At 37.5% G+C, this 27223-nt stretch overlaps 1 protein-coding gene across 1 annotated transcript in view; it reads left to right on the forward strand.

Annotated features, from left to right (window-relative positions):
- CEP112 (centrosomal protein 112) overlaps positions 1-27223 on the forward strand; it is a gene marked incomplete at both ends in the record, with an annotated part of 340823 nt that overhangs the window by 82724 nt on the left and 230876 nt on the right. The window contains 5 exons of the mRNA XM_084238043.1: positions 3230-3384; positions 4032-4161; positions 4925-5017; positions 5756-5815; positions 16725-16804. Coding sequence (XP_084094169.1) covers positions 3230-3384; positions 4032-4161; positions 4925-5017; positions 5756-5815; positions 16725-16804 — 518 coding nt within the window. The remainder of the gene's footprint in view (positions 1-3229; positions 3385-4031; positions 4162-4924; positions 5018-5755; positions 5816-16724; positions 16805-27223) is intronic.

Below are 27223 nucleotides of genomic sequence, written 5' to 3' on the forward strand. Positions count from 1 at the left end.
GTACCATTTTGTATCTTCTCTAGATCCTGTTGCTCCACATACTCATCAATATCCAGTCTTATTAGTGTTCTGGATTCTGGCTATTCAAATGGCTATAGAGTGACATTTCATTGTTGTTTGCATTAAATCTGGTGACTTGATGTGGGCTGCCTTATGATCTATATATCTTCTTGGGTGACATGTCTATTAATTGGCTTGTTCATTTTCAATTCTGCAGTCATCTTTCTGTGGTTTGTCTTTTTCTGTTCCTTTGTTATGTGTCTCTATTTTCCAGACATGAGTGAAATCATCTGGTATTTGTCTTTCTTCCTCTGCCGTACTTTGCTTAGCTTTGTCCCTTCCAGTTCCATCCTTATTGTTGCAAATGGCAAGAGTTGATCTTTTTTATAGCCTTGTAGAATTCTATTGTTTGTATATACCACATTTTGTTTTTGCTAAGTTAACATTCTTATCAGATTTATTGTTTATTTTTGTGTCATCCCTTGTGTCCCCTTGTCACTTTCCCTTCCCCACCCCTCTAACCTCAGAGTCTTCAGGATGTTTATTAACTATGTGCTAGTTTTTTAAAATGTTTTACATTGTTGAATTTCTACTATATAAATATGCAGTATATGTTTTTATCAACTTACTTTGCTGCACATAATTCTCTCAAATTGCTTCCATTTTGTTGAAAATTGCTGCATTTCAACCTTTCTTATGGCTTTATAAAAGTCCATGATGTAGATATACCACATCTTAATTCCTGACCCAATCGTTTGTTGATGGACATTTGGGCTGCTTCCATGTCCTAGCTATTGTAAATAATGCTGTTGTGAACATTGTGGAACATAAAGATTTTTCTTGATGGTTTCATATTTTGTGTATGTCTGTGCCCAAAGTGGGATTTCTGGGTTATAAGGTACTACCATTTTTAGTTTTTTCAAGTAAATCCAGATTCCTTTACATAATGGTCCTACCATTTCAAATTCCCACCAACAGTGTAATAAGGTTCCCTTTTCTCCACATCCTCTCCAACAGTTGTTGGGGGCTCTTAAATATGTATTGTATCTTCATTTTCAATTTTTTATGGGTTTTTTTTAATAGGGCTAGATTTTCAACTGTTGTCTTTGCACTTGGGGGACTGGTACCAGTGTAAGGTAGTAGGTATAAAAGAGGAGGGGCAGTAGACATCAAAGCATAATCTATAGTAGACTCAGGAATTAGATCCTCCTATTGTACTGTGAGTGCCAGAGCTGTATGGTGGGAATTGACAGTGGTCCTCTCCTCCAGGCCAGATCCTTTGTCTCAGTGTCTCTTATAGCTTTATGTCCACTTCCACTCCAGGCTGTTTTTAAGCACGGATACAGCACTGGGCACAGATTGCAATTGATATGTGGTCACAGAGTGGGGAGTTTGTCTGTTTTCTTCCCTAACACAGTCTTATCCTGAGGTGTTCACTCCCATTGTTGGTAGGTGTCTAAACTATAGTTTGTTGAAGCATTTCTTTGTTAAAGGTGGCAGTTGTTTTGGATATCTCAGCCTGGAGAGGCATCTTCACTCTGCTATCATATTGCCAGACTCCTACCACATCATTTTTATCCACTCCTCTGTCATTGTGCACTGCAGGATAGGTGAAGTCATCAGGCTTTCATGCTATTAGCCTCTGGCTATCACCTGTGACCTTGAATTCGGAGGGAGTGTGGGCCCTGGGCACACATGCCTGATTGTGGTCACCTGGTGTAGGCATGTGTAAGTGTGCACACCTGAACCTGGAGGCTGAGGCTATAAGGGCAGCATCACACAGAGATGGTGGAAGAATGGCTATGAGAGGAAGAGTGACTAGAGAGGCAGGACCACAAGACTGAGAGAGAGTCCAAAGGGAAAAGTATAAAGATTCACCAGGCGATTGGAGACCTGCCACCCTCCTGGCCCCCCAGTCCCCCTGCCTGCCCTGCTCCTGTTTGCCTCACAGAATTTGTGTAGAAAGAGCATTAAAGCCTCTAAAGAACCACTGAGGCCTCCAGGACTCTCCTTTACCCGCCTGCCCGAATTGATAGAGAACCTGCTCTGTGCTTGCTGAACTACAGCAATTAGGCTGTTGCCATAACTTGGCTATTATAAATAGTGCCACAGTGAACCTAACAGTGTGTATATCCATTCAAATTGGTGTTTTTGCATTCCCCAGGTAGATACTTATGAGTGGCATTGCTGGGTCATGTGGTACATCTATTTTAGTATTCTGAGAAAATGCTGTACTATTTTTCATAGGGGCTGAATCAGTCTACATTCCCACAAATAAGGGTTCCTTTTACTCCATCCACACCCTTGCTAATACTTACTGTTTCTGGTTGTTTTGGTATCATTCTCACAGTTATGAGATGTTCGTCACATGGTGATTTTGAGTTTGATTTCTCTGATGACATAATGAGCTTGTTTTCTTCATGTGCCTATTGACCATCTACGTGTCTTCCTTGGAAAAGTATCTATTTAGAGCTTCTGCCCATTTTAAAAATTGGATTATTTGGTGTGCTTTTGTTGTTGTTGTTGCTGTTGAGTTGTATGAGTTCTTTATAAATCTTGGATATTAATCCAATGTATGTTGTGCAGTTTTTTCTCTCATTCAGTAGGATGCCTTTTTGTTTTAATGATCGTTTCTTTTGTTGTGTAAAGCTTTTTAGTTTGACATAATCCCATTTGTTTATTTTTGCTTTTATTTCCCTTGTCTTTGTAGTTGAGTCCCCAAAGACATCATTAAAGCCAGAGTCATGGAGTGTTTTCCTATGTTTATTTCTATGTATTTTGTGGTCTCAGGTCTTACATAATTTTAAAAAGTTTTAAAAACTTGAACTGATAAGTGAAAAACACAGCTGAATACTCACCTAACATTAGAATATAAATTAAGCTGCAGAAAGAGAATGTAACCTTCCTGAAGATAGGAACTTTATCTCCCTCAGTAACTGATGTGTCCCTAGATCCTGGAATAGTACCAGATTTAGGAGATATTTGTTTAACGAATGAATGATGAATGATTAAAAGAAGTAAACTTGATGGTCTTACTAGGTTAAAAGCATTCTTTTAAAAAATACTTGGTTAATTTAGAGATTGGTTTAATTTTTGTTAGTATGATTTATAATACATTTGTTTTCTTTATTCTTAACTAGGATATATGGACTTTTGTCAGGCTATTTAATAATAAAGAAGTGTTGCAAAGTCATTTAGAGGCTTTCTTAACCATGATCTATTCTTTCAGAACCAGATGGTCAAAGAACTGGAGTCCCGTGTCCAGCAGCTGACTGGAGAGGCAGAGAACAGTAATTTACAGAGGCAGAAATTACTTCAAGAAAAATTGGAACTTGAGAGATGTTACCAGATAACATGTAGTGAATTACAGGAAGTCAAGGCAAGGTATTGTCCGAAGTCAGATCTCCATTAAATGTGGCTATAAAATATTGCTTTTAACTTTATAAATTAATCACACCATGTGCATTTAACATTGGGAGGGTTATAGCCTAACCCCTTCCATTTATTGCTTATTTTTTTTTTTTTATAGAGGCATGTTTATTTATTTATTTTGTTTGTTTGTTTGTTTTGTTTACACATGCACTTGGTACAGCCAGAAGCACGGGAGGGTGAGAGAATTCACCAGAGCCAGAGCGGGGAGCAGAGCAGGCAGAAGGACCGGAGTACACTGCTGAGGGGAGCAGCGGGCGGCAGGAGAGGTCTGCGCGCCATGTGGGACCCTCCTCTGGTGGCCGGGGAGCAGCCGGGGATCGAACCAGCGCCGTAGAGGCCGCGGGCAGGTTCGCAACCCAGCGCTCAACCGCTGCGCCACCGGGGAGGCCCTTATTGCTTATTTTTAAGTCCCACTTAATATGAGAAGCATGTTTAAAAACAGTTGATAAAAATGTGGATACTTACTTGATACGTTGAAAAATGATACATTTCAGTGTGACTGACTAAAGAATTCCATTTTAGAGATTGATTCTAAATGCATCGGAAGTACATACCTACTAAAGGAAGTACTTTTGTTTTATTCTCATATTGCTTGTCAGGCGCAACACTCTGCATAAAGAGAAAGAACATCTTGTGAACGATTATGAGCAAAATATGAAGTTGCTACAAACCAAATTTGATGCTGATATAAACCTTCTGAAACAGGAGCATGCTCTTTCAGCGTCTAAGGTATTATATATGCAGATGGGTGTATGTGCACAAGAGTGTTTACTTTTGTCAGCACGTGGGCACAGATTGTCATGTAGAACCTATGTATTTAGCTTTAAAATTAGTCTCTGATTTATCTTGCAATGTAATTGAAACATCAAAAATTTTTATTGGCATTTAAAATACTAGAAATGAAAATGTCTATTATGCAGCGTAATATAAATATGTCAACAATAAACTTTGCTATAATAAGGTAGCCCTTTTAAGTACTGAAGTTTTTTAAAGGAGGAAATAAAAAGTAATCAGTTGTCTTAAGAATACATTTTTACAGTGACTGTTCACATCATTAATATTGTTTTGAAATTTTGGTTGTGGTTTAGTTTTCCTGCTATCACATGTATTAGCCCATGGGCACCCACTGGCACCCACACACGGTTGTGTCAGAAAATTGAAATTGATTTCTGCCAAGAGAATCTTATAGCTACGAATCTTATAGCTACTTGATATTTCATGAATTGAATGTTCTGTTAGATTTGATTTCAAAATTTGAATTTTTTTCTGTAAATCTGTTTTTATATCATATTTTTATGATATAAAATATTATGTATAATTTATATTTTCACTTTAAAAGATTTTTAAGACTTAAAGATTTTTTTTTTCATTCAGATTTATGGATACCTTGAATTTTGAGTGAAATTTCAGGGAGAAAAATAAAGTTATTCAAGAATATGTAGGAGGGTGCAAAATCAATATTCTGTCTTTTTTCTTCTTAAAATCCTTCTAGGCATCTGGTATGATTGAAGAATTAGAACAGAACATCTGTCAATTAAAACAGCAATTAGAGGAATCAGAACTTCAAAGAAAGCAGCAAATAAGGGTGAGCTCTGTATTCTTAAGCAGAAGAGCAGTGACTAATACTCTCCTAATACTCTACTAATACTCACATGTATAAATGAGAGTCAATAAAAAAAAAACCTCAAAAATGTAGGTATGCCATTTCTGATTTTTTAATTACATTTTATCATTTTTCATCTCATTTATTTTATTAATTTTGCCTAAAGTAGATGCTAATGGGATATAAAGAATAATGAACAACAATTTTAACTTGAACAATCAATTATCTTTTGGAGATTAGTTTAAAATTAAGCTTTATTTAAATATAGTATTATCTTAGAATAATTTCCTCCCTCTTAATCATCTGCCAATATTGATAATTTCTCTCCCTCATCTCTATTACACACATCTTTTAAATTTTTTCCTTTTCCCTCATGGTTAAAATGTACCAAGAACTTGTATATGATAAAATTTCAAATATATTATTTCCATAGTGAATTAGCTTTTTAAACGATATCCTAACCTAAGGACTTGAGTTTCTCCTCCACTGTAGGTACTTTGAAAGCAGTAACATCTTCAAATAACTAAAGTTGTATGATCTCTAACATAAAGCTACTCTTTTTTTCTACTTGTAGTTTAGAAAATTGGAGGGGTAGGGTTCTCTTACTAATATGCAAAAACTCAAAGTTGTGATCAAGTAGATTGCTCTATCTCATAAGATCACTAATTTTATTGACTAATAATTTTAAGTATAATAAAAATAAATATTTATCATTCACAGGATCAAGAAAATAAATTTCAAATGGAGAAAAGTCATTTAAAACGCACCTATGAAAAAAAGGTAATACGTTTTGTGGGAAAGTGTAAGATATTTAAAGTAGCAAATTAAATAATGAACAGGGGCTAATTTTTATAAAGCCATGCATTCTAGTCCTTAAAGAATAATTTGTTTCTACATTTAATTAGGCAATGGTCAAATTTTGCTTCTTTAGTTTTCATGTTTATAAGCTTCTTCAGTTCAATTATTAATTTAATGAAAACACCACTTTTATGTTATATTTAGTAAGTGAATAGTACTATTATGTTAACCCATCATAATAACACTTTGAAATTATATTTTCTACCTGTTTGAAATATGGTAAATCAGTGGGAGTTATATCATACTCTCTTGTATCATGTGTAATAGGATCTCTAAATATTTAACAAAAAAATATATAAAACCATGAAAGAATTACCTGCTATTTAAAAAACTTATTAGTAATTGTTTCTTGTCACTTAGAATAGTGAATATTACTTAATTTGTTAGTGTCCCTTTTATCAGTAATAATGGGCATGTACTGCCCCACTGTTAACATGTTTGACAATAAAGTATAGAATTCTATAGGTTTGTAACTTCTGCCTTTCTCTCTCTTTCTCTCTCTCTCTCTCTCTCTCTCTCTCTCTCTCTCTCTCTCTCTCACCACTCAGTCTACCCAACTAGTTAATAGGGAGTTTATTTGATACCAATACCTGCTTCTAAAACATTAGTGTGACATTCAGATGATTGCAAATATGTCCTTGATGATGGCCCTTGTTGGATTGTGACTTTTCAACTTCAGTTTTGAAATTGTTATTTGCTATGAGACGTGCAAAGTCAAAGAGTAGTTGAAAAAGCAAAGATTTTATTGCTGCTTTTCTAATTATTTACTGTTTTAACATTTGTAAAATGCGTGCATAATGAAAAATGAGAAACAAATCAGCCCTGCAACTAATTTAAATTAATACTAATTAAAATTAAACAGTTTTATAGCACAAAATTCTTAATACACTTTGTAGTAGTATAACTATCGGAGGATATCTGTCAATAAGGAGTCACTAAATGTTTCCATTGGGCAAGGTGCTTGGACTGGGAAGATGAATTAGACATAGATTCTGCCCTCCACAAGCTTAATATCTGGGAAAAGAATGTTTCTGTCATTTGTAAAAGAGTATTTTTACTAAGATGTACTCACTAGACTATGTGCTCTTTCAAATCATAACACATTTTCTTGTTGCTAAAAGTTTAAAAGTTTTTTTTTTGGCTGCAGTTTTAATACAGCTCAGTGCAAGATCCTGAATATTTTTCATGTCTCCAAAATGATATCTGAATAGGAAGGGGAAATAGTTCTTTCTTTGAAATAAAGAATTTTTCAGTTTCTACTGTTGAGCCATGCAGCTTCATAAATATTTTACTTACCAAAAAAGACCATACATTACCATAAACTTGCTCACCCGTGTATGAGGCAGCCACATCCTCTGGGTGTTCTTGTTGGTCCATTGTTCATTCTTTGTGCAGATATCTGGCTTCCCATCCATTAAGGAACAGCCTGGCCTCCTGCTCTTGTTTGCTGTACGGTCAGCTCTCTTCCTCAGAGATGGGTTCTGTGTACCTGGGAGACAGAGAGAAGGATAGTAGCAAGGAGAGAGACACGCACTGAATAATTTGAAAGAATGTATTTCTGTCCCAAACTTCTTTTTTTTTTTTTTTTTTTTTTTGCAGAGCCTTTAAGATGCCCCACCTCTGGAAGGCAGCTTCTTTCTCTGTGTTTTTATTTTATTATTTTTTTAAATAATAAATTTTATTTTTATATTCCCCATACAATTGCAACCCCACCATTCTGACCCCAATCCCTCCCCTCCCGCCCCTCACCCCCCAAAAAGTGTCTCTGGTTCATAGTTTTTTGTTGATTTTGATTTTTGCTTTCTTATAGTTATTCATTTTTCTGGTCCCTTATTTAAGTTTTCTAGATTCCTGCTATGAGTGAGACCATCTGGTATTTTTCTTTTTCTTTTTGGCTTATTTCGCTGAGCATGATCCCTTCCAGCGCCATCCATGTTGCTGCAAATTGCATGTGTTTATCTTTTTTGAATGCTGAGTAATATTCCATGGTATATATGTACCACATCTTCTTGATCCAGTCATCTATTTTTGGGCATTTGGGCTGTTTCCAAAGCTTAGCTATTGTAAATAGTGCTGCTATAAACATAGGGCTGCAGGTGTTCTTTGGAATTGATGTTTCTGTGTCCTTTGGGTAAATACCTAGGAGTGGAATTGCTGGACAATATGGAAGCTCTATGTTTAGTAGGTCCAGAAATCTCCACACAGCTCTCCATAGTGGTTGGACCAGTTTGCACTCCCACCAACAGTGCAGAAGAGTTCCTTTTTCCTACCAAAAGCAATATACAGATTCAGTGCTATTCCAATCAAAATTTCAATGTCATTCTTCAAAGAAATAGAACAATTATTGATGAAAGTCATATGGAATCACAAAACACCCCAAATAGCCAAAGCTCTCCTGAAAAAAAAAGAAGGGAATGGAGGCATCACACTCCCAGACTTCAAACTCTACTACAAAGCCATAATCATCAAAACTGCATGGTATTGGAACAAGAACAGACACACAGACCAATGGAATCGAATAGAAAATCCAGAAATAAACCCACAGATTTATGGTCAACTAATCTTTGACAAAGGAGCAAAGAATATGCATTGGAGCAAAGAAAGTTTGTTCAATAAATGGTGCTGGGAAAACTGGGTCGCTACATGCAAAAGAATGAAGCTTGACCACTACCTCACACCATACACAAAAATCAACTCAAAATGGATTAAAGAACTAGACATAAGACCTGAAACCATAAAATATATAGAAGGAAATATAGGCGAAACACTACGTGATTTGCACATCAAAGACATCTTTACAGACACATCACCCAAAGCAGTGATAGTGAAGGCAAAGATAAACAGCTGGGACTACATCAAATTAAAGAGCTTCTGCACAGCAAAAGAGACAATAACAAAAACAAAGAGAAACCCCACCAACTGGGAGAACATTTTTGCACACAACACTAATGATAAAGGACTGATCACAAAAATCTGCAAAGAGCTGATGAGACTCAACAACAACAAAGAAAATAATCCTGTCAAAAAATGGGCAGAAGAGCTAAAAAGAAACTTCTCTGAAGAGGAAATGCAAATGGCCAACAGGCATATGAAAAAATGTTCAACAACACTTGTAATCAGGGAAATGCAAATCAAAACTACCATGAGATACCATCTTACACCAGTGAGAATGGCACATATTAAAAAAAACTAGCAACAACAAGTGTCCCAAACTTCTTTAAGTTCTACCGAGGGTTGTTAGATATGGAGACAGAACTGAACAGACAGACTTTCTGTTACCACCATCTTTTCTTGTATACTCAGTCCTACGGTGAAGTTTCTGGATCAGCCCTTCTCCCTTATGGTCACACACAAGAAACAAAATTTTAGAACTTGATTCTGCTATATCCACTCACATTCCAACCATTCCCTTTCTATTTCCCTTCAGGGAGCAGACGTAGGTCCTTTTTATTAGGACCTCGTAACTGTGACTTTTCCCTTTTCCACGAAGTATCAATTAGACTAGCTTTTTTAGAGTGCAACTAAAGTGTGTTGTTTTCAATGTAAATAAGATGTGTTAAAATAATAGCAGTCTTTAAAAGAGCATTTGTTCATACTTCATATAGTTAACATTATTTAAATTGGAAGAAAATGTGGCTCAGCATGCCACTTTTGCTTTACAATTAATTCCATAATCCCTCCCCTTTAAACTGACATCTGTTCTTCTTTCTTTATTAAACCTGCTGTGATCTCAGTCCTTGAAGATTTGATGTCTTGTACCCCCCTCAGGGAATATCCTTTTTGACTGCTCCAAGAGCTGACATCAATCTTACGTAGACCTGGACTGTATAACTGGATAGTTAAATGTGGTGTACAGGACTCATATGTGTGTGTGTGTGTGTTCCATAGTACTACAGGTGTGCACATTGAGAAACTTTTGGTACAAAACTTAGTTCTCAAGATCTGTCCAGCAGAGGAAATGCCATCTGAATGACATTATTTCCTCCTGGCAGTAAGAAAGCAGCGTGACAGATTCTGACTTGTTGTAGGTAAGAGAAACAGCATCAGATGCTGTCCCTAATTTACGCACACACACATTATCTAGTGGCCTTTATTGATCTCTGGTGGCTATTGCCTGTTCTTAAGATCTTTGAACATCAAACAAATAATAGGTAGTAAAACGAAACGTCATTGTTTGATGAAGTGTCCTAATCTGTTAAATCAGGAAATGGTTAGGCTAAATGATTTTACTAGCAAGGAAACACCTGCCTCCTACAATAACCTACTGCTTGTTTTCCAAACAGGCACCGAAGAGTAAAAGATGGTGCTGTTTACCTAAAAGAAGTTCACGAGACAAATGTGAAGCACAGATAGTTTAAATTGTACCAAAATTGAAATATCTATTGAAAATAATTCTGATGTTATGTGTATGGCAGATGAGACAAAGTTTTGATGGAGTTCAAAGCCATTAAACTATGGTTATTCCAGTGCCCACCTTTTATATTTTATTCAGGTTCAAAAAATCTAAAAATTCCAAAGCTTGGCATATAAAATATCGTAGTATTTTCCAGCTATTGCTGGCATGATTTTCTTTAAGAAGCTGTGTTCCTTGAGGGAATTTTAAAAAAAATTGTGCAGTGAAATGATTTATAGACGTCACATAATCCAACCCCCCATTCCATACCAGGAAGCAGAGGTTAGGTGTTAAGAGACACGATGGCTCCCCAGCTCGTCCATATTTTAGTCCACAGTGGTCCTGACCCCTCTCCTATGGCACTAGGTCCGCTACCCCTTAACTATTCTGCCTTATCTAGCGCAGAATCTCCTTATTTATACAAGTTTCCCTTCTTGATTACTTAACATTTTCAGATGTGAGAAAGTAAACTATATATAAATGTTCAATTAATGTGCTTAGGGCTACTTAATTCAATTATTATTTACCACGAACTCTCATGTTTGAGAATATATGCTGCATATTTGACTATCTGTCTTGCATTTTCATTATTTACGGTTTTTAATATTAATTTTTGGAATTAACAGTATTTCGTGGGGAAAGGATTACAAGTAAATCAACTCATGTCTCATTCCCCCATTGCCATTAAAAAGGAAAGGTTGACAATAGGATTATCTCTATCACCTGCAACCATTTGGAAACTAGGTAAAAACTTAAAAAAAAAAATCCAAAAGGGCCTAAGGATATATAATACAAAAGTATTCAGTTAAAAACCAACCAACCCAAAACAGCATTTATTAACAATTCTAGCATGGGTAGGTATTGTGCTGGGTGCTGGTGATATAAAAATAAATGAGAAACAGCTTCTAGCTTTAAGCAAGCCCCAGCTCAAAAGTTTGTGCATTGACACATGCATGTTTAACTCAGAGGGAAGTCCTTCATCCTCCCACCCAGATAGTTCCCATTCCTGTCTTAGAAATGGTTCTAATGTTTAGAAGCAATAAATTAGATCAAGGTGCTTGAATTAGCACACTGGCCCGCATCAGGAAGTGGCAGCTGAAACTTGACAGAGGTTAAGATTGAATAGGGAGTGATAAAAAGCACTTACGAGATCTCAAAAAATGTGTGGCAATTCTGGGGCCATTTACTGAAAAGGGAAACAGTTCATCTGAGGAAATTACCATGTTGTGACATGCAGTGATTTGGGGTGTTCATAATGACCTTGCATTTCCAAAAAATGTGTATAGAATATTCAATTGGAGGAGGTAGTACTAATAATGTTTAATATTTGTTTAACATTTATTATGTTCCCAATATTGTTCTAAGAGGTTTGCATGGAATAATTTATTACCTCATCACAGATTTTTAAATATACTCATTGTTATTCCCATTTTTCAGAGGAGGCAACTGAGGCACATTGTTCAGTGATTTGCAAAGGAGTAGGGACAGGCCTTCACGCAGGCTGACTCTAGAGCTTGCTTTCATAATCGCATGTGATTTTGTCCCAAAAATGACTAATGCTTTGAAGTTTTTACTTAAAGGAGTAAATCTTAATTATGCTTTCCTGAAGAGAGTTCTGAGTTCCAGGAAAAAAAAAAAAAAAAAAAAACAACTGAGCAGGAATTACAGGGGAAACCATGGTAGCACACAGTCCTTTGGAGATACAGTTCCAAAATGTGAACAGCTGTAGACTCATCAGTTACTCTGATGCGGCTCCCTATCAATGTTCATGTAGGTGTAGTTCAGAGTACTGGAGAAGCAGACTGTGGGGTCAGGACAAGACCTCACCCTCAGTAGAAATCCCAAAATCCTCCTGGGGATGTCCTGGGAACTGGATTTCTAGCTGTAGCTCTGAGAAGGAACTATACAAAGTAACATTAATAGAGGCAAAGTTAGGCTCTCTATATTTATGAAGCACCAAATGTGGCTGATTAATACACTGTTCTAAGAATGAGTAGGGGGAAAAAAGCCAAAAATTGTCATTCGAAAAATATCATGGAGTGAAGGCATGAGATACTATCCATTACACAGAAGATGTAAAGAGAGGAGTTTCTTCTGAAAGTGGATTACTCCAAAAGAACCTATCAGGAAATTTATCAGAAGATATGTCCATGAAAGAGGAACAGATACCACAGGGGAAAAAATAAGCGAAAATGTAGGAAATTATATAGAAAGGGTTGTAAAGCACCTAAAAACACAGTAGCAGATGTAAGATCCACATAGAAACTGGCTAGAGGTAGACCAGATGGAAAGAATTAACTCAGTGATAATGAAGGGCAAAAAATTATCTTTCAGTCTGCAAAGGGAAAGGATAAAGAAAAAAACTTTGAGAAGGAGCTAGTTATTAGGCAGCAAAAAGAAATCGGTAAGCGGGCCTCCCTGGTGGCGCAGTGGTTGAGTGCTGGGTTGCGAAGCTGCCTGAAGCCTCTGCAGCGCCGGTTCGATCCCCGGCTGCTCCCCGGCCACCAGAGGAGGGTCCCACATGGCGCGCAGACCTCTCCTGCCGCCCTCTGCTCCCCTCAGCAGTATGCTTCGGTCCTTCTGCCTGCTCTGCTCCCCGCTCTGGCTCTGGTGAATTCTCTCACCCTCCCGTGCTTCTGACTGTACCCAGTGCTTGTATAAATGAATGAATAAATGAATAATAAAAAAAAAGAACTACTCTTAAAAAAAAAAAAAGAAATCGGTAAGCAACCATTGATATTCCTGACGTGTGACTCAGAATAAATTAACACAGAATTAAATACATGAGAACATTTTTCTGATGGTCTGTGTACAGAAATTTAAGAGTCACCCTGTATAAAATAAAGATCCATAAAAAGAGATTGAGAAACATTTGCATGGCAACATGAAGAGAATCATCTTGTAAATATCCAGGCCAAGGAGAGTTGAGAGCAAAAGTCTTAAGACTTCCTTTAGTTGCAAAACTAAATGTCATAAAACACGAGTAACATATACTCTTATTCTTTCGCCAAAATGTTGTGATTCAGTCATTTTACCCACACACTCCCTTCACAGGTGAAGGCAGCAGACTGACATTCTTGGATTTGCAAGGTCTGAGAATTATATCTGTGTAGGGTGAGGAAAAATGTCAGGCTTTTCTGCCCTCCCGCCATCAGGACGGATGATGGATCCTTGCGGTCCTGAATGCATGCCTGATGGCGGGCACCTGGAGTAGGGTGTGGGCATAGGTAGATGGGATTCACCTGGGCTGAGACTGGGCTTTTTAAGGGCGGCGTCACAGGGACGCCAGCGGAAGCCAAGAAGCCGAGAATGAACAGAAGCTGAGAGAGAAGCAGAGAAAGCCGGAGAGCCCAGATAGAGTGAAGACTTGCTGGGGGCTGGGAGGCCAGCCAGCCTCCCGGCCCCCCAGTGCCCCTGCCTGCCATGTAACTGGTAATCCCAATAAAAGACCTGCAAAAACCACTGAGGACTCTGACTCCTCCTTTACCCAGTCTGCATGGGATCCTAGAAAACCTGCACTGTGGTCCATTCCTGCCCTTACAATCTGTCACTTAGATCATCTTTTTGAAAATAAAATTACTGGATGATACACTTTAATCAACCTAAAGATAAGCAAAAAATTAACTCTGGAAAAAACTACACAGGAACAAAATAGGAGTGGTAGTGAATGCCAAAATTACCTAGAATTGAGATTAGAAGTTTATTGGGTACTGAATATAAAACAATACAAATGCCAAGATCCTTGAGAAAAAGGATGTAAAATTAAATATTGTGAAAACAAAACCTGGATGAACAATCTCAGATTATTAAAAGTTATACTAAAATGGATAGGAAGGGAGAAGTGGAATTGTTCTAAGGTGTTATTTAAAGAGAAATGACATAGTTGATTTTTCACTTGCTAAATATTTGAGAAATATACATTAAAATAATTATGAACTCTCTAATCATTGATGAAATTAAAAACTGTGTCTCTATGCACCTACCAAACTGTCAGAACATGGAGAAGGAGAAAAAAAAGCCAAATAAAAAAGGGACATGAAAACCCAGAAAACATAGTTGCATAAATATGAATATTTTAGTAAAAGCAAAGAATCCAGTAATCTCCCCTAAAAAAAGAAAATGTGTAATTTGGGTCAAAAGCCAAATCTGTGATATTTATTAGAGACTTAAAATCATCTGACACTAAGATTAAAGCAAAAGGATAAATAAATGTGTGGAATGATACTTGAAAGCAACAGGTGAAACTTGAACTGCACTAATACTAAATTTTCCCATTAACTTTCTTTTTAGCTGTAATCCCCCCACCTTCTACTCAAATTTGCTTTTTTTTTGTTTTTGTTAGTGTTTGGATTTTCACTGATTTAAAGAGAGGATTTTGCTGATATAAAAACATGTATGTTACCAAAATCATCTAGTTAGGTCATCTCAGTTTAATTGTGGACTTTAAGGCTTTGATTTTGCCCTTTAAAAAGATGAGGTCAGTGTTGGAATGGTGCTTCTGTCATTTGTTTTGATTTTTACTCCAACTTAGCATGCCTACTATGTGTCAAGGTAGCAGACCTACTGTGTGTCAAGTTAGCATCATGCCTTCTGTGTGTCAGATACTGTACTATTAGAGATCCAAGATACTACGGTGATTTCAGTATTGAACCTGATAAAATTTTAAACAGACTTTCCTCCCCACGTAAAGTGAATGTAGCACCAAAATTCTGTATGGCAAGTTGTTCTTTCTCTTCCCAGTAAGAAAAAAAAACAGTCTATGAGATAATTTTAATTTTACCAATTTAGAGATGAGGGTGAGGGACTCCTTCTCCCTAGTTTCCTCACAATCTACCTTCCCCACTGCCCTGAGTGTTCCTCTCTGTTTCTCAAGTCTTTTCTCACCTGGGAGAGTCCTATCACTTTTAGATATCCTCATGGAAAATTCCTTTTTTTCCCCCCTTATAAGGAGAAAGTTGGATTTATTGATTTTGCTAATACACCAAGAGAAAAAAAATAAAGCAAATTATAGAAGGAAAGGCCAAAGAATACAGCTAGGCCCCATTCAAACCAATGTCAATAGCTAACTGCAGGTTTTCTTGACTAGCACTGATTTCATTCTGTGTTCAGGAGGAATAGTCATTGTGTTTTTGTGTTGTTTGTTGTTGCCTTTATTTTTATTGCTCCTCTCCTGTATGTTTTCCAGTTGTCCCGCCAGCCTCCTCTAGATTGCCAACAGTTGTGTAGTTGGTGGCCCCAGCTGAGCACATATCCTGAGTTTTCTTACCCACTAGCTCCTTACCTTCCTCCCTGTGGAATGTGGCAGTCCATGCCTCCCTTTCCTTGCAGATCTACCAAAGTTTTCTTATCCTATTTTTAGACCCACATAATTTTCACATTGAATATGCTTGCCTGTGTTTGCAAATAAAGAGTTTTCTGTGAAGGAGAGATTTTCGTTTAGTCCTCAATTTGCATACTATCCTCTGTAGTGCCAGGAAGGCACAGAACACATTCTCTATAATCTGGGAAGATGGGTAAAGGAGAGTCCTGGAGCCTTTGGTGGCTTTTTCAGGCTTTTGTTGAGCTTTTACGTCATTTGTAGTGCGGCAACCAGTTACACGGCAGGCAGGGTGTTGGGGGGCTGAAGGGCCTGGAGGCTGGTAGGCCTCCCAACCCCCAGCAAATCTTCACTTTTTCTGGGCTCTCTGGCATTCTCTCGTGGTCTCTTTTATGCTCTCCCTGCTGTCTGTTTCTGTGCTGCTTCTCTTTCTGCTGACGTCCCAGTGAAGCCTCCTTACAAGCCCAGTCTTAGCCCAAGCGAGCCCACCTATGCCCTACACCCTACTCCAGGTGCCTGCCATCAGGCATGCATATAGGACCGCAGGAATCTATCATTAATGCTAATGGCAGCAAGGCAGAAAATCCTAACAATTTTCACTTACCCTACACCTCCTACCTCACTCAAAGGATGCCACAATCAGGAAAGGCACACTCATGGTGGGGGATTGCCCCCCAAACTCCATCACTGCTTCTAAGAATCACTACCATGATTCACAGCAGTGAAACAGATTATTTCATCATAACCTCTATGTGCTTGGTGAGTAGATTGGGTATTATTGTGTTCTGAATCTCAGGATATTTCTTTCCTTTGGCTAATATGTAAATAAAAATATTCAAAAGTGATTGCATGCTTTTTGACTTTCTTATGCATCAGTCTATCTTACAGGGAATCCACGTGCAGGTAGATTCGAGCAATTATTCACTTTGATCAGAATATTGGAAGTCTAGTATTGAAATAGTTCTGTGATGATGATCATAGTAAATCAAGTTTCTATCTTGAGATAGCTAAATCCAATTTTATATGGAAAATAGATTTAAGATTGCTATTTCATTATTTGTATTTCTCCTTTGGTTAAACTTTATCTTCTAGTAAATTTTACAATGTCCTTGTCATGACAGGTTCATGACTTACAGAGTGAACTTGATAAAGAAAAAGAAGATGCTCAAAAGAAAATTCACAAATTTGAGGAAGCTTTGAAGTGAGTAAAATTGCACTATTGTTAATTTTGAAAGTTTGCTTATTCTAAAGACTTATTTTTTTATTTATACAAGCACTGGGTACAGTTAGAAGTGCGGGAGGGTGAGAGAATTCACCAGAGACAGAGCGGGGAACAGAACAGGCAGACTGATGAAATAAACTGCTGAGGGGAGCAGTGGGCGCGGCAGGAGAGGTCTGCGCGCCATGTGGGACCCTCGCTGGTGGCGAGGGAATCGAACCAGCGCTGCAGAGGCTGTGGTCAGCTTTGCAGCCACACTCAACTGCTGCACCACCAGGGGAGGCCCGAAAGTTTGCTTATTCTAAACTATAAGTCTAATTAATTCACTGTGAGCCAAAAGAACTAGAACCTAAACATCATAGTTTTATGCAAGTCTCACTGCATTTTAATTTGACTTGGTTTTCCATCATGGATCTCTATTTTCAGAATTTTATTACTGGCCAGTAATTTTTTTAAAGGGAAAAATCAGTACAGCTGTTTTTAAGTGATAGGAATGTAAAAAAAATAGAACTTAGTGGTTTCAGATGCTTTCTTTCTCTTAACTGAAAACAGATTTAAATAAAGCAGGATTTGGGTCATAAGACATTTAGAAATCCCTTTGTAGGTTTGGTTAAGAGATTTGGGTAGTGCAACGCTGTAGTTGTTGAGGTTGAAAGTGGACTACTATACAGGCATATCTTAGGAAAGGTTTGGTCCATGGTGTAATATTTACACATTCACATTAAAGTATTAGATTTTATTTGTCTTCTCCGTTCATTTACTAACTTGATTAGACTCTACTTTATCACTAGGTTTAGCTTGTGGATTTTTGTTGGAAAACCTACATTTATTCAATGAATATCAAGTTTATACCATGGATCAGGCAATGGATAGCCCCTTCCCAGAGGACCTGATAGTCTGGTTGGAAATATATTTGAAAACTCTGGCAATTATAGTACAGGGTGGGAAGAACTTCTTAACAGGAGAAAGGTCAACAGATGTTTGACGCAAGAGAATGATTTAAAGACGAGAAACTTACTTGAGTGTAGTGTATCTAGTTAACTCCCAGAGAATCAGGTAATTCCTTTTTCCTTGCTTCCCCAAACCTCTAAACAGAATTAACTTAAAAAGGCCAAAAAGGACATCCAGGATCAAACAAACTTAGTATCAAATTCTGCCTGGAAAAACTGCATAACCATTCCCACTCCCTCATTTTGCCTATTAGTAAAATGTATTGGCTACGCTGCTAGGTAGAACATCTTAAAATAATTTATGTACCATGGCATCACAGGACATCAATTTTTTATCTGCACAGGCCTTATTGCTTATTTGTTCACATCACCGAGTATGGATTAGATGAAATCAGAAAAGAACCATGATACTCATTAAACATTGAATTGAAAACTGTCTTATACTCCAATGAATAGACAAAACCTAGGGTATTTTTTTCTTTATGGATACTCTCCTTTATTCTTTATTCATTTATTTTTCTTTTTTAAATTGTTGTTTAGCTATTTTCCTCATCTATTCAATTCACCACACTTATGCTTCGCTTGTTCTGCTGCAATTTTTTAAAACTTTTTTCATTGGTTTGATGATATGTATTTCATATTCCTTGAGGAAGATATATTCCTTTAAATAACAGTAAATCAACAAATACTTGTTTACTACCTACAGTGCATATACATTATAGTTTCCTACTAACATGAATAGAAGGTTTTGAAGATTCAGCTCCAGATATAATGCTGTCCTTAATGATTTTATAGTCCACATTTGGCATTTGAAGTACTTAGGGTATCAGGTATTAAGATGTTGCCAGTAGTGCAATCAGAATTCAGAAAGATTTTCTGTGGGATATAAGTAATTTATATGTAACACAATATGGTATATCTTAATGTCCACTCAGATAATGAAAGAACACTGAAACCTCCAGAGTTTTCTATATATTGAGCCAAATAATGTTCCCTAAGTTTAAACATCTTTTACCAAAATATTGAATTTTTTTAGTAGTTTCTTTTAAAAAAATTTAATTGAGATAACAGTGGTTTACATTGCTGTATTTTGGAAGTATAGAACTCCCCCTTTAGGTGGTATTACCATAGCACTCCTACCACCAAATCACCCAGAGTCACCACCATACTCTCTTATGCCCCTTCCCAACCACCCCCCTCCCCATCTGAACACCTCAGTTCTCAGCTTTCAAGGGGTAGTTTTGAGTTTGTCTTTACCTGACCCTCTGTTTGGTTCCTCTGTGTCTTACAAATAGTGACCCATTCGAAAGTTGTCTTTCTCCTTCTAACTTATTTCTCTTAGCAGAATCCTTTCCACCTCCATCCATGTTGCCACAAATGACATGAGTTTATCTTCTTCATTGATGAGTAGTATCCCATTGTCAATATATGCCACATCTTCTCCATCCACTCATCTGATTTTGGGCAGCTTGGTTGTTTTGTAGTTTGGGTTTTGTGTGTAGTGCTGCAGTGACCGTGGGAGAGCTATTTTGCCTTCAAGTTACTCTTTTTTATGCTTCAGTTAGATACCTAGGAGTGGGATTGCTGGGTAGTATGGTAAATCCGTTTTTAATCTTTTTTTAGAAACATCCATACTACTTCCCATAGGGGCTGGACCAGTTTCCATTCCTACCAACAGTAGGAGAGGGTCTTTTGATAAGGACTTTCAGTCTTTGATAAGGGCCGTTCTCTCAGAAATGAGGTGGTGATTGAGGTCAGAATGGGGGGCTGCAATTGTATGGGGAATATAACAATAAAATTTATAAAAAAAAAAAAAAATAAAAAAAAAATAAAAAAAAAAAATAAAAAAAAATAAATCTTAAAAAAAAAAAAAACCAAAAAAAAAAAAAAAAAAAAAAAAAGAAATGAGGTGGTGTCTTGTCGTTTTGGTTTACATTTCCCTGATAATAATTGGTGGCGAACATTTTTTCATCTGCCTTTGGCTACCTGTCTTCTTTACAGAAGAGCTACTTAGGTCTTCTGCCCATTTTCATTGAATTCTTTGTTTTCTTTTTGTTGAGTTGTGTGAGTTCTTTGTATATCTTTGATATTAGCCCCTTGTTAGATTTAGGGTGTGCCAATATTTTCTCCCATTCCCTTGGGTGTCTGTACAATTTAGTTAGTTTCTCTTGCTGTGTAGAAGCTTTTCAGTTTGATGTAGTCCCAGTTGTTTATATTCTTTTCAAAATATATAATTTTACTTGGAATTAAAAATAAAATTTTAGATTTTAAATAAAATTCCCCTGTAGATTTATTTCTCCCAAGCCCTATGTAGGTGATATCTTCATGTTGATTAAATATCTGCATGATCCATAATATATAGCACCTGGTATAGCTGGAGTAATCTGGTCTAAAAGTAGCATAGTAAGTTATTGTGTGGTCTGAAGTTCAGAGTAAACAGCAGAAGCTGACTATTTTTCCCAAGGAAAATATTTGGGGGTAGGGTGGAAGTAGAGGGGCAACTGCTACTGCTTTTGAATCTAAGAATAGTGTTCGACTTAGTTGGCCCAGAGACTCTTGCATTTTTCTCAAAGAGAAAACGACATTCTAGAAAGTCTAAGACATGCACTATAGAAATTTGCCTTGATGATTAGCAAAATTTTTTTCTTTAATAAATACATAAAGAGGTAAAATAATCTCACTTCTAGAATGAAATAGTTTTCATATGTATAAACATTCATTTAGTGAGGATCTCTTCTGTGCATATTAAATGTGTAGTAGAAGATACCAGAGAAAACTGGAATATGCACGTATGAACTCTTATACATATGGGTACATGAGACAGTATAAAGCACAAGATTTAAAGACATGTAAGAAGATAATTTGCAAGATGGATTAGAAATGGAGGCTTCTTAGAGAAGGATAAGTCTTTCACTGACATGTGAAGGAACAGTGGAGAAAAGATAAAGTATCCTGGGGTTTTAGTGTCACCCTCTACGTTCTCTTCACAGATGCTGGCCTCTGATGCTGGCCTCACCCTTCTTTCTTATTTCCAAACTCTCCTTCTCAGCCTTCATGTTTCCCTTGACCTTGTTGCGTTGTCAGATGTGCCCCTTCCATGTAATACCTTTCCTTTTCCCCTAAGGACTTCCAAGGCTCAGGTTCTTTGATTCTCTCAGATCATAGAGTTTTGCAACTGTGTAGGAGTGTTGTGAATGTGGGTGATAGGGCGCATGTTTGAGCTGTGGCTGGAAACGCGGGGTGACTTTATTCTGACACAATAGTTGTGTCACACACTGAAAAAAAGCTGGCACTTTTTCTTTGAGAAAATGATTTGAGGTCAGCATTCACTTTAACTACTAATTTGCCTATTGCTATTGTTTCACAGAAATAAAAGTAATAGTGCTGCCTTGCTGCTGTTTACAGTTTTTATTCTACCATGTTCTAAATAATTCTTGCTTCCTATTTCATTTTTATTGTTGAAAAGAATTTTAACAACCACCAGCAACTGCAAGTTATCTGAAATGGTAGCTCTAAATGGTATGAACTATATGTGTTCATTTTTCAAAGATAAGTAATTAAAACATATGGGAAACTCAATAGAATAATAAATATAAAATGACCATATATAACAAAATAATTTGGTGTACCTCTTTGAAGGACTAACACTGAAAAAAAAGTTTATTGTTTTTTTGGAGGAGTTAAAATCTATCAAGAACAGATGTATATAGTGGAGGTCTAGTTTATTCCTTTTTCGATATTCATATGTTTGCCATACTTGATTTTTAAGTTCTTGGTGCTTCAAAGAAAAACAAAGCATTGTTCTGAGATATTATGTAAATCATCTATTTTGAAGTATTCAATAAAACATTCCGGAGTTATCGTTTTGATGGAAACCTTTTCAAATTCCTCTTTTGCTATAAACACAAAATGCCTGAACCAGATTTAGGCCGATCCATTTGAACTTTTTTTGCTTTGTCAGTGAGCATTATAAGTATGTCCACCCTGACACTAATATATATATAAGGTTTTTGTTTTGAGGACTATGTGGTGGCACTTTCACTAGACAGTATTGTCATGTTGGTCTTGGGATGATAAATGACTCTACAAGGAGCAGGCCCTCATGTAACACAGGTATTATTTTGATTGTCTGCCTGGATTAGATACAGAGATATATAGTGACTGTGTGTGAAGGTTTATACCACAAATAACACTTACTGGATTTTAAAAAGCACAGAGATATGACAAATGCAAATCTGGGCCATAACTTCTCAGGCAAGAAATTTCTTAACATGACTAGAATGAACTAATTTGCATTTTTGTTCAAAGGTGGCCAATGTCTCAGGAATACTGGATATTCGATTAGTCTCCTTTTAAATCATTATCTGAATTACTGCCGTGGACCAGCACAGCAGTAGACGATGAGGCCACCTCAGGGTTGAGAGAAGCGTGCAGGGTGGTCAGGGCATCGGTGAAAGAAATGACAAACAGACACACTTCAAGAGTGAAAATCTGAGTGTAATTTTCTTTGAGTTTGTGACCAATATATATATGTTTTCCAAAGGCACAGGGACAATGGGCTCATGGGCTCAGTCTATCACCATCAGGGAGGTGATCTACATAACAAGCAATGACTTTTATAGAAGAAAGAAGGAAGTTTAGAAAGAGAAATAAGGGATTAAAGTTTGTAGTTCTAGAAAGACAGGATAAGATTTTTAGCATTCTTGTAGTGGTTCCTGGTGGTCGTTATCTTTTGATAAGCTTCTGCCTTTTCAGGGAACTTCCACTGCACTTCCTCTGCTTCAGGGTGTTATGCTGTTCCCCCCCTGCGTGCTGGTTGCCCAGCCAGACCTAGGGACGGTTAGCCCTAGAGGTCACTGCAGGGGGAGGTGCAGCAAATTACCTCACAATTATTTCATTACCCTGAAACACTGTAAGCTGACTTTTTCAAATTTATATAATATACAAAATGTAAATATTTGATTATATAAATTTAGAACTAGTCTAAGATTTTTCTTGTTTAGACTTTTTTTTTAAAGACTTATTTATTTATTTATTTATTTATTTATTTATACAAGAACCGGGATACAGGCCAGATCTGCGGGAGGTTGAGATGATTCACCAGAGACAGAGTGGGGAGCAGAACAGGCAGACGACAGAAATACATTGCTGAGGGGAGCAGCAGGCACAGCAGGAGAGGTCTGTCCCGCCACGTGAGAAATTCGCTGGCGGCCAGGAATCGAACCGGCGCTTCAGGGGCTGTGGGCAGCTTTGCAGCCCAGCTCTCAACCATTGTGCCACCAGGGGAGGCCCTGTTTAGACTTTTCTATAAATAAATACAACATAAGGAAACAGTAGTTAATTGTCTCCTGACAATTAGGAAGGGATGAGAGTCCCATGGCTTCAAATATGAAAGATGAAAAGTAGATTAGTGAGAAGCCCCTGCCATGAATCTCCTGCTACACATTTTCCCTCCTGGGAAGAAGCAGTGTTACTGTTATAGGACAGGGAGAGGGGCAGCCCAAACCCCGCAAACCTGCCTATTCTAAATGGGTTCTGCCATCCGCCGCATCAACAAAAAACACATGAGACTTTAATGGGAAGGAACTTTAATAAAACTAGGAAACAATACAGGTAAGGCAAAGAGTTTAGTTTCTAAATGAAGCACCCAAAGTTACCCGTCCCCTCGTGGGTAAAACTCCATCCATATGGGATCGGCCCAGAACAAGGCCCCAAAGCCTGCTACAAGTCTAAAGCATCTTCCAGTGGGGACCCACAGAAAAGGGTCACAAACAACCGGACAAGCCCGGAAGGAAAAGAGCAAAATCAACATCAAGATAAAAGCTGCCATTGTCACCTCCCCACGGGTCTCACCCACATCTGTGTCACCCAGTCCACGACCAAAAGACAAGCACAGTTTCTTCACGTGTCTCTAGGCTCCATGCGCCTCTTCCAGGTCTCCTAGCTCCATCCAGCTTCCTTCCTCAGTCTCTTCTGCAGCTTCTCCTCTTCCTGCTCAGCTCCACCCTCCCTTGGGTAGGGCAAGGAAACTCCCCCTTTCCTGGGGACCACCCTGTTACATTACCAATTCCTTGTGTATCCTTTCATATGTGCTTGTAACTATTCTCTCCCTATTCTCTTTTCCCCTTATATTTATATATATTCTGATTTTTGTTTGATTCTACTTATCAATATGTCTTGGGTATTGTTTCATGTAAGGTCATAAGGAACTTCCTCATTTTATTTTATGTATTCGATACACTATCTTTTATTTAACCATTTTTATATTGTGGAACCAATGATGAAAATTCCTCCGTTTGTCTTCTAGTACATACATGGTTTGATTTTAACATTTAAATCTGTGATTCATTTGGATTGTATTAGTATAGGTTGTGAGGTATGCATTGTTTTTGGTTTTTGCCCAGTGGGTACCCAATTATCACAAAATCATTGATTTATCAATCCTATGTTTCCCTCATCAGAATGTCTGCTACAGTACATTTAGCTTTGAACTTATTTCTAGATTTTTTTAATCTGCTGCAGATATATGGACATCCTAGCTGCAGCCCAATACTCTTCTAATGACAACAGTTTAAAAATAATGTTTAATGTCTCGTAGGACTTCTTGTTCTATCAGTGTTCTTCTTCAGAATCTTCCTTTCTTGGGTTTGTTTATATTTTTCATTTGAATTTGTAATTCACTTGTCTAGTTAAAAAAAAAAAAGGAAAAAAAACAACCATTCATCTTTTTGTTACTGTTTCTGACCCTGTAGAGTTTAACAAAGAAAGGATTGACTTTGTTTATGTTGAGTCTTTGTATGCAAGAACGTGATATGTTTTTGCGTTTGTTCAGCTTTCCCTCTGTGCCATTCTACTGCAGTAACCTTCTTCAAAACAGACTTGTTCACAAGGAACTTATGTTACTTAAATATCACAAATTGATTCTTTCATAGTAGGCATGTGTGTTAATATTTTGACTATTTATTAGGATATTTCATGTGAAAATTAAAATATGTGGGGAGCTGCACATTTTAAGTTTAAAGTTTCATACAGAATTGGAGGTACTGATCTTAAACTCTATACTTCTTGGACATACCATGTGCTTTCCTGTGAAGAACATAAAACTCTTGTGAGTATTCCATTTTGTTTATATTTTTCCCATAGCCTTTAATGCCGTATATGTGATTTTAATTGAATTAGTTATTAATTCATCCCAATATATATTCTGTTGTAGGGACTTCGTAGGTACTGGGTGTAAGGAACTTTGTAGGAGCTGGGTGTAAAGTGCTGAGCAAATAGGCAAGCTTTGCTATGGTCATGGTGCACGCCAAGTCACATGTGTCACCTAATATGCTCTTAGTGCGTTAGTGCAGTGCACGATGCTCCCGTCCCACAGTCCAGAAGGGTGCTAATTGTGTACACGCCTGTGGAAGTTAGGTATGTTTTTCTTGCTTCAGTTGATAACCTCAGATGTTCTTGATTTCACATCATCAGTGTAAACTAGTTATTTTACCTTCTTTTTTTTTTTTTTAAAAGATTTATTTATTTATTTTTTATTTATTTATACAAACACTGGGTATAGTCAGAAGCACGGGAGGGCGAGAGATATCACCAGAGCCAGAGCGGGAAGCAGAGCAGGCAGAAGGACCGAAGTACACTGCTGAGGGGAGCAGCAGGCGGCAGGAGAGGTCTGCACGCCATGTGGGACACTCCTCCGGTGGCCGGGGAGCAGCCGGGGATTGAACCGGCGCTGCAGAGGCTGCGGGCAGCCTCGCAACCCAGCGCTGAACCACTGCGCCACCGGGGAGGCCCAGTTATTTTACCTTCTATTGAACTATTGTTTGGATCGCTGCATTGAAAGAGTAGAAATTCTGCAATAAATTAAAAAAATGAGTTGAGGAGTGTTGGTCACTATTCCAAGAGAGGATTAGTAATTCATAGGGAGTCCAGCTCCTATGAACAGCTTTCTACAGAATCAGTCTGCTTAACCTTCTGTGAACATAACACCTTATTAAAATCAGTTGCCCATGTACCTCCTTAACATCTTATTGCTCATTCGCCTTTCCATTTGCTGGTTTCCATCAGACCAGATGTTCAAATTGTATCATGTTCCTCTTTTGTGTAATTTTTTTCTCTGGAGAATAAAAAATCATTATTTTTTTCCAGAGGCCAACCTAAAAAAATGTCTCTAATGCTGCCCCAATTTTCCTTTTTTGATAAAAAAAATCTTAGGGATTCAAATACAAAGCCTTATTTTAAAAATAAATCAAAGTTTTATTTTCATCAATCTAGAACCTCTCTAGAATGCTACTGATTTTTATTTGTAGTGCTGATTTCAGACAGCACTTTGAGTTTGAAATGCTTTCAAGATTGTGTCATTTAAGTGATAGATGAATGTAGGAAAAGTGAAAAACAGTAATTCTTTTTAGTTTATTTCAGCAAGCAACTGGTTCCTGTATTTGTAATACATAGATATGGTGAACTTTTTACAAGAAATGACTTTAAAATATGTCTATTTCCAAAACAACTTAAGTGCTCATACTGTAAACACACATTAACACATAATTAAAACAAAAACATAGGAGAAACATGTAGAAAAAGATGGATATTACTATGCCAGAATTTAAAATTCTCTATTTAAATTCTAAATTTACTCTGACCTGAACTTTTTCAGGTGATTTTGGTAGGCATTTGGGTTCAGTGTAGGTTAAGAGCCTGGCCTCTGGACACCGCTATCTTGGTTCCAAATTCCAACTTTATATTACTAGCATAGGTGTATACTAGTAGGGGCTGATAGTCCCTATTTTTTTGCAGGTGAAAATTTTTCTCACCTGGAAAGACACTAGGCCACAGATGTTTTAAGAGAGGCTATTAAGAGGCATTTGGGATATGCAGTAGGAAGTAGAGCTTTCTAATAAGTGTACCATTTAGGATATCTTTATAACAAAAGTAGATCTTCTCCATGGAAGATACATTTTAGACATGCTTTAAGTTTTCTTCTTGTGGGAACTTACATTCAGTTTCTAAATGCATTGTTGTAAAGGTCTTAAGTTTGTAAGCCTTTCTCAGTCCTGCAGCATATCAGGCCAAGTGTTGACAGCCTCTCTTTTACCAAAGTGGCATGAAAACTCAAGTTTGTGATCTCTCTCTGGCTCTCAAATTTGTGCCAGCTTCCTGTGCATTCTCACTAGCCATCTGCTAAAGCTTGCTCTAGTCACCATGGCTGGGAGTGTGTGCAGAAAGTAGGCCACTAAGTGAAGGTATGTGTGAATGAAGAACATGGGGGAGCAGCCATGGGCCTACTGGGGGAATTTGGATAGGCATTCCCAGGGACTCATGGGCAGGATTCTTGATGGAGTCCCTGTCACACTAAGAAGGCTTCGTATCCCTTTAATGCCCTCCAGGATTCTATTTGCCATTATCCCAGCCTTCTTGACCATCCCCCTTCCCAACCCTTCCTAGTCGTGCAGCA

Source organism: Talpa europaea, assembly GCF_964194135.1.
Source record: "Talpa europaea genome assembly, chromosome: 7".
Taxonomy (NCBI): domain Eukaryota; kingdom Metazoa; phylum Chordata; class Mammalia; order Eulipotyphla; family Talpidae; genus Talpa; species Talpa europaea.